This window comes from Galeopterus variegatus, unplaced genomic scaffold, assembly GCF_000696425.1.
Source record: "Galeopterus variegatus unplaced genomic scaffold, G_variegatus-3.0.2 Scaffold164, whole genome shotgun sequence".
In the NCBI taxonomy this organism is placed as follows: Eukaryota; Metazoa; Chordata; class Mammalia; order Dermoptera; family Cynocephalidae; genus Galeopterus; species Galeopterus variegatus.
Genome location: NW_007726275.1, coordinates 503,817 through 512,557, shown reverse-complemented (window position 1 = coordinate 512,557; position 8,741 = coordinate 503,817). Strand labels below are relative to the sequence as shown.

General features: G+C 43.2%; 1 protein-coding gene across 1 annotated transcript in view; it reads right to left on the bottom strand.

Moving 5' to 3' along the window:
- Positions 1-225: 225 nt before the first annotated feature.
- PRKRIP1 (PRKR interacting protein 1 (IL11 inducible)) overlaps positions 226-8,741 on the bottom strand; it is a 24,926-nt gene continuing 16,410 nt past the window's right edge. Inside the window, exon 6 of the mRNA XM_008594485.1 lies at positions 226-711. Coding sequence (XP_008592707.1) covers positions 614-711 — 98 coding nt within the window. The 3' untranslated portion in view covers positions 226-613. The remainder of the gene's footprint in view (positions 712-8,741) is intronic.

The following is an 8,741-nucleotide window of genomic DNA, read 5'->3' as shown; positions in this document are numbered from 1 at the left end:
CTGATACACATTGGCACCCTGGGAGCTGCGGGGTATCTGAACTCTGTCGAAGGCAGTGGAGGTCAGGGGCAAGCACCACAGGTCAGCCCCAGGGCCAAAGCCACTTCCTTCAGTGAGTCCGGGAACAGGTCCAAGTAACAGGACCTGTTGAATCTTGAGGCCCCATCTCTATTGTGTCATTTTACAGCCCTCCCTACAGCTTCTGTAATTAATGTTTCACATGTCTGAACAAAACCTTAAGGCTTTCTGTTCTTTACTAAATAAATTTTCCCTTTACAGAAACCAGCCCAAAATTCATCACTGTTCGAATATGTGAGAACAGGCACCAGCAGCAGAGCACCCTTTCCCTTTTAGCAGGAACGTGGATGAACTCTGCTAGGCAGTGCCCTCGAGTGTCCAGGAGACAGTCCCTCTGTCCCTCAGGCTCCAAGTCCCGCTGAAAGGCAGGACTGTGAGCAGCTCGAGAGGGGCTCCCATTTGCTGTCTACCCAGGCAGTCCTGGGAGGGAGCCGGCTGAAACAGAGCTTCCTTTCCCTTCTGGGCACGGTGAGGGTTTTCTGAGGCCCTGGTCACAGAGTGACCAGGCTCTAGACGGCTGCTGCCGCAAACGTTGTCATCGTCCCATGATAAAGCTGGGCTCTTCTTCCTCCTCCTCTGTTCCAGACGCCTCCTCAGAGCTGCTGGACTGTTGCTCCTGAGACTCACTGGATCCTGTAACCACACGATATGTGGATTATAGACACACAAATTTGCTCAGAGTCAAGGGTACTTTAAAAAAGGAGAACAGCAGAGAGAAAATTAGGAACTACTTGTTTTTGGCCAGCACAGCGAGGAGCCCGAGGCAGTCCTCAAGCCTACCAGTCCCCAACGTGTTCCTTGGGAAGTACAGATAGGCCACAGAATTAATCTGCCACTGCCTTCATAGGTGCACCCTCATCCCTCCCAAAAGATCCAGTAGCACACACTGGAGCCTGACACCCCATAAATCAGGCCCTACTGCCTTTCATATGGCTCCCACCACCCTGGCAGGACAACTTCCCCACCCAGCTCTAACATTTATTGCTAAGGCTGACAACGTCCCTGCTGAAGTCTCAAGTTCTCACTGCAGTCCATAAAAGGATGTTCAAACACTATAGCAGAGGGCTTTGCACACGACAAGTATGCCAGCTTCCTGGCTTCTCCCAAACACAGGCCCAGAAACCCTCCCTCCTGACACCCCATGTGCAGCTCTTGAGTTTCCAGCCCTTTCCTTGTCACTACTGCCCGTGCCACAGTGCAGTTGAGCTGGCTGAAAGCAGAGCACAAAGACAACTTGTTCCCAACTCCTCCTCCTCCTCCTCTTCACAGGGCAGGGGACTGGGTGGGAGATGGAAAGAGCCAAAGTCAGAGACCACGAAGCAGCGGTGGCCCTCCAGCTCAGGCCCTCAAGGTAGCTGCCTGCAGGCACAGGGGCCTCACCAACTCATGACCCAGTGAGCTCTCCTGGGCCAACTAATGGCTCCCCATCACGAATGTGCAGGACTCACCCAGCAACCCCACACCCATAACACACTGGAGCTTTGCTACTGCTGACACACACAGTCAGACAAGGAGCTCCCAGGTGGGTGGCCTTGGGTGCCTACAGCACAGCACAGCCTCACATTCACTTCCACACCCTAGGGTGGGACACCAGAAAGAGTGTTCACGGCAACGGGATGAAATCATTGGTAAGATTTAATTTAATTTATTCGGGGTATCCCTTCTTCTCCTCAACCTCATGCCAAACAGAACGAGCAGTTTCAAAAGTTCCAATGATGAGGATATTTTAATAGCTAAAGTTTTTGAACACTTACTATATCCCAGGAACTGTGCTGTCTTTACATATATTGCTTTAATTTTTTTTTTTTTTTTTTTTTTTTTTTTTTTTTTGATGGGTAAGGGGATCGCAACCCTCACTGCGGTGTGGTCTGCACCACGCTCAGCCATTGAGCACACCGGCCAGCCCTATATAGGACCCAAACCCTCGGCCTTGGCGATACCAGCGCCGCACTCTCCTGAGTGAGCCATGGGGCCAGCCCTGCTTTGTTTAACTCTAACAACAGTCTGTGAGGTAAGTACCAATGCTGCATATCCATTTTTCAGATGAAGAAAACAAGGCTCAGAGAGTTTTAAGTAATTTGCTGCTCAAGATCTCCTATTCAGGAAGACAGTGAGCCAGGATTCAGACCCAGATGATCTGACTCTTTAGGCTTCTGCCTACCTTGCCTGCAGACACAGCATAAGGAAGCTGAGGCAAAGGAAAACAAGGTGGAGCCAGGAGTGAGGCAAGCACACAAAATGCATTCTATGGACAGACTGAGTAAAAGACTAGAGATGGATGGAAAACCCAGCCCTGAGCTCCCTGGACTTGCAGGGCAGGGCTTGCTCCACTCTTGCATGTGGTGGCATGCATGGGAAAGGGCAATATTTCTATGGCACATGGGGCAACCGGCCAGGCTGCTCACAGCCACGGGCAACAGGAGCCTAAGGATACATGATGATTAAATGTAATGTAGTGTCCTGGACTGGATTCTGGAACCGTAAAGGGCACTAGGTAAAAACTAAGGAAACTCAAATAAGGTATGGACTTTAGCTAAGAAATGTATTAATATTGGTTTATTAATTGTGACATATTAACTTAAGATGTTAAACAGTAGAGGAAACTGGGTATATAAGAACTTTCTGTACTATCCAGACTGTGGGAAACTAAGGAAGGCATCAATAAAGCTCTGCTGATCCCACCCCTCTGGCAGGACCTGAGATAACAGCAAAGACAGGAGGAGAAACCAGACAGACACTAGGCAAGACTTTCCACCTGGCTCCTTGCACAGAGTCCCCGAAGCTCACACCCCCCTCCCTCCTGCTTTTCATTTCCCACATTCCATTCCCTCAGTCCCCTCTTTAAAAGCCCCTCAGTAAATCTGAGTCTTGGAGATGGCTTTAATCTGGCCTTTCTCCTTCAGGTTTACTGGAAAGACAGGTTAACTTCACATCTCTCCTCAGGTCACCGGTATTCCTGAATAAGTGCTAGCTTCCTTTTTACCAACATTTGACTTTTGAGTGTTTTGTTTCTGAAAGGGGGCAGGCAGCCAGACCTGTGGAATTTTTCTGTAAATCTAAAACCATTCTAAAATGAGAAGTTTGTTTTGGAAAAGGATGGAACTGAACTACCGCTGAATAGATAAGCACATTATGTGATTGAGCAGGTTGTACAACCCTGTGGGACAAAATCCTATGGGACATGGTGGAGAGAAAGGCTAGCTCTGCAGGTTGGGAGTGGGAGGAGATCAGTAGCAGCTTTTCAAAGAGAGGAAACATTGCAAGAGGAAGGTGAAGGAGGAATAGAAGTTCTCCAAGCAGATGAGAAGCCAGGCAGCATGAAAAAGAAAAATGCACAGCAGCCTGTGCAGCTAGGCTGAAAGACAGGTGTAAGCATGGCCACAGCAGAGGGCATATGGAAGGGAGAGGCCAAAACGAAGTGGTGGAGGGGCTGGAAGAGCCAGACCGTGAGGGCCAGGAATGCCAGGGCTGCTGACCAGATTCAGGCATGATCACCTCCCGGTTAAGAGCAGACCCAGGCCTGCCACCGGCTCCCTCTGAAGCTCTACAGGTGCCATCACCCCTCAGTGCCTAAGGTTTGTTGTTTGTAAAATGGGGATAACACCACTGATAACTCATGGGGCTGCTGTGAGGATTATGTTAGTTAATACTGCAAAGCACTGAAAACTAGGGGTACATCATAAATGTTCAATAAATGTTAGCTATTGTTGTTATACAAGCAGAAGAATGAACGGCAATCCAATCAGTAATAAAAGAGCTTGGAAGCTGTGTGCAGGTGGGTGGCATGGGGGTAGGGGGTGGGAAAAGAGTGAACGCTGCTACCATGGTTAGCAGGTCTACATTGATATTTTTGTAAGGTTTTTTACTAAATCCTCAATAAGACCTTGACTTCCTCTGACATGCATCATTCTTATCCATGTGGAAGAGTATTTTTTAAAAGCCAGTGCTGGCAAAGATATGGTAAAAGCATTCACTGTTGCACGCTGTTGATGGTAGTAAAAATTGGTCCTATTCCTTTGGAAAGTAACTAGCAATACATTTCAAGAGCATGAGTTCATTTTATACTCTGCGATCTAGTAATTCCCACTGTTGGAAATTTATCTTAATCTACACTCCCCAGAAAGGGAGAAGGGAGACAAATACATGATATTCACAGAAGTGTCTTCTACAGAAGACGAAAGCTGGAATCAGTCTAGAGTCTAATCAAAGGAGAAGGGTTAGGTATATTATGGCATGTCAATTGCTCTCATATTATCAGTCACTGAAAAAATTATGAAGAAATGGAAATGTTTATGATGTTAAATAAAATAAGCAAAATGGAGAACTTCCCACAATATGATTACAACTACATACAAATGATGTGCATATGGAGACTAAAAGAAAATGAATAGAGAGGAAGGTGATCTAGTTGTACGATATTTGAGCTTTCTCCATTATTTCCTTCCACTACTCTTACACTATTGTTTACACAATATTTTAAAATCCAGGAACCTGAGAATGTATTCACAGATTTTAGGCACTCTGGGTAAAATGCCACGGTAGGTACTGAGTGGTGACAGCACCCTCAGAGCTGCAGAGGAGTGGGCGGCAGGCTGGGATTTGATCCCAGGTACCAACACAAACCTGGGAGGTGATCTTGCTTGAAACCAAGTCAGCAGCCCCTGATATTCCTGGCCCACACTGAATGCAACTGAAACAGATACTAGCTTTTTTGTTTTCTTAACGAGATGAATGAACAGACTAGAAGAAAATCCTTGTATTATGGAATTGTAAGGACATGGGAAAATACTTGTGATACAGTGTTATGTGATTGTAGTGCATTGAATTATGTCCTCCAAAACTCACTGAAGTTTGAATTGTGTCCCCCAAGTTTTATGTATTACAAACTTAGCCCTCACTGTGACTGTTAAGAGGGTGGGAAATCCTATTATGGTCACTGAAAGGTGGAGCCTTGAAGAGGTGATTGGATTGTAGGACCATGCCGTAGTGAATGGATTAAAAACGGTGATCAGGGACATGGTTTTTTTTTTTTTTCCTTTTTGTCTTTTTTCGTGACCGGCAACGGATCGCAACCCTCAGTGTCGCGCCCGGACCGGGACCGGCAACGGGATCGCAACCCTCGGTGCTGCACCCGCACCTCGCTCAGCCAGTGAGCGGCCGGTCTGTATGTGGGATCCGAACCCTCGGCAGGAGCGCCACCGTGCTCTCAAGCGGCGCACTGTAGCAGTGCGCCACCGGGCCGGCCCAGGGACATGGTTTTGAGGGATTTAAAAGAAGAGAAAGGAGAGTCTGTCTCTCTCTTGCTCTCTCTGCTCTGCCATTTTCACGATGTGATATACTGCCATCAATGTCACCACCACCAAGACGTTCACCAGCAGTCTTCCCTGGAATTTGGACTTCCTAGCCTCAGAAACAGTAAGCAATAAATTTCGTTTTCTTTATAAATCACCCAGTTCCATGTATTTTATTTTAAGCAACAGAAACGGACTAATACAGTGATAAAATGAGGACAACTATAAATATGGCATTTATATAAATAAGGTTTACATATGAAAAAACTAAAATCAAAGAAATGATATTAAAATGTTAGTTATTATTTTTAGTAAGAATTACAGATACCTTTTTTTCATTTTGCTCTTTTCTGCCTGTTCTAAAAAAAATTTTTTTATATACACCATTCCTTTTTTCCCCTTTTCTTAAAAATTTTAATTTATCGTATACAATGTAGTTGATTTTCATGTCCCTTTACTAATTTCTCCTTTTCCTCCCTCCCTCTTCCCCTCCCCCCATTCTAAAAATTTCTAAAATGACCATATTAGTACCTTTATCCCAAAAGACACAAAGGATATAGATAGTTTTCCAACATAGTATGCTTAAGAGTTTTGGCTTTGAAACAAACAGTTCAATCCAAAACATACTGAGAGTCTTCCAGACACCAGATACCTGTCTCTAGATCAGTACAGGTTGAGTATCCCTTATCTAATGCTTGGGACCAGAAATGTTCTGAATTTCAGATTTTCTCAGATTTTGGAATATTTGCAGATTAACCTGGTTAAGCATCCCTAATCCGAAAATCCGAAATCCAAAATGCTCCTTTGAGCATCATGTCAGCACTCAAAAGTTTTTGATTTTGGAGCATTTTGGACTTCAGATTTTCAGATTAGGGATGCTCAACCTGTGCTTGTCAGTTGGGAGCAATTCTGTCCCCTTCCCCCACTAGGGAATATTTGGCAGTGTCTGGAAACATCTTTTATTGCCAATGACTGGGGAGAAGGTGGGTGCTACTGACATCTAAGTAGAAGCTAAGACTCTGTTAAACGTCCTGCAATAAACAGGTATAGCTCCTCATGACAAAGAATTATCCAGCCCAAAACGTTGATAATGCTGGGGTTGAGAAACTGCTCTAGATATGCCTAGTAACAAATCACCTGATGTCACCTGGATTTCCTTGGTAGGCAGGACTATGTTAGGATAACTAACACCAGTGTTAGAATACATCATTTTGGGAGTTCAAGGTTTCATAACAATCCAAATTGACTTAATGCCATCCAGTGGTGTCATTCAGACACGTGTTCCACACTGCAGGGCATCTTCACTGAGTTACTGGACCAGCATAAAAACAAGTGTGGATATTTCCTCTCCAACAACAGAACAGAAAAGAACTCCTAGCCAGCTGCCCTTACTGCTTTTCAGAAGAGCCAAAAAAGCTTGAGTGATTTACTTCTAAGTCCATCAAGAACCCAGCAGCAAACTGAAGCCACCTTGTGGCACAACTGAGCACTACCACATTAATTTCTAGTCATTTCAACTGGGCAACCAGAAAATCTTATTTACTCTTTCACAAGATGAAAAAGGAAAGGATATTGAGAAGGCAAGATCAAAGGAATACAAACCATTTTTATCATAGTTATCCCAATAACACTCTCTATTCTGCTCATTTGGTACGAAGCATATATAACCACATAGTACTAGTCATTTAAAAATATGTACAGGTGCCAACTTCACGATTCAGCGTAAGAGCAGGGCCCAGGTACTATAACAACAATTTTCAAATTTGTTTGACTGCAGCCCAAACCCACACAGAAACTGAGAGAACATTTCACAAAACAATACTTATTTAGAGGGTGATGTGCCGTGACATTTTCTAGTCTATTTTATTCGTGTTTTACTGTATCATATCAAACACACTTTATAGCCTTGGATAAATTAAAGTGAATGAAAACTGCATGATCCTAATGTCTAAAAGGGGTTAGAAAGAGGAATTTAAGAAACCCCAGCTCTTTCTTGGCTATGATACTAAATGCATAGGCAACAAAAGAAAAAACAGACAAAATGGACTTTATGAAAATTAATAAATTTTATACATCAAAAGACAATATCAACAGAGTAAAAAGACAACGCACAGAATGGGAAAAAATACTTGCAAATATATTTCTGATAAGAGGCTAATATCCAGAAAATAGGGAACTCCTAAAACTCAACAACAAAAAAAACCTGATTCAAAAAAGGGCAAAGGACTTGAACAGACATTTCTCCAGAGAAGATATACAAATGGCAAATAATCACATGAAAAGATGCTCAGTATCACTAATAATTAGGGAAATGAAAATCAAAACTATAGTGCAATACCACCTCACACCCATTAGGATAGCTACTATGAAAAAACAGAATATAACAAGTGTTGGTGAGGATGTGGAGAAATTGTAAGCCTTGCGCACAGTTGGTAGGAATGTAAGATGGTTCAGTCATCACGGGAAACAGTATGGCAGTTTCTCAGTTCCAGCAATCCCACTGCTGGGTATATGCCCAAAAGAACTAAAAAAGCAGGGTCTCGAAGAGATATTTGTATACCATGTTCATGGCAGCATTATTCACAATAGCCAAAAGGTGGAAGCAACCCACATGTCTACAGAAGAATGAATGAGTAAGCAAAATGTGGTCTATACATATAATGGAATATTATTCAGCCTTAAAAAGGAAGGAAGTTCTGACTGACTACAATGTGGATGAATCTTGAGGACATTATGCTAAGTGAAATAAGTCAGTCACAAAAAGACAAGTACTACTCTAGGTACCACTTATATGAAGTACCTAGAGTAGTCAAATTCATAGAGACAGAGTAGAATGGTGGCTGCCAGGGGCTCGGGGAGGGATGATGGGGAGTTGTTGATGAGTCCAGAGTTTCAGTTTGGGAAGATGAAAAAGTCCTGGAGATGATGGTGGAATTGGAAGCACAACACTTTGAATGTACTTTATGCCACTGAACTGTACACTTAAAAAAATGGTTAAGATGATAAACTTTATGTTATACATATTATGACAATATAAAAATTGGGGGTGGTATGGAAGAACCCTCAGCTATGTGATGCTGTCAGTTGTCCCCTTCCATTCTAGAACTGAATAAAGAGTAATTTGTGACTTCAGATAGCCAATTCAGGTGCATTAAGAACAAAGTCACAGCAAACAGATCTCAGTTTCTTGTTCTGAAAGATTTCTTAGATTTGCTTGTGAGGGAAACTCCCAAAATATAGCATATCTTAATGACAAGCCATTTGAAAAAATCATCAAATTGCAGAATTTTAGATCTAAAAAGAGCTTATCATTTTACAAGCTAAAAAAAAAAAAAAAAAAAAAAAAAAAAAAAAAAAAACCCCCCCAAAAAG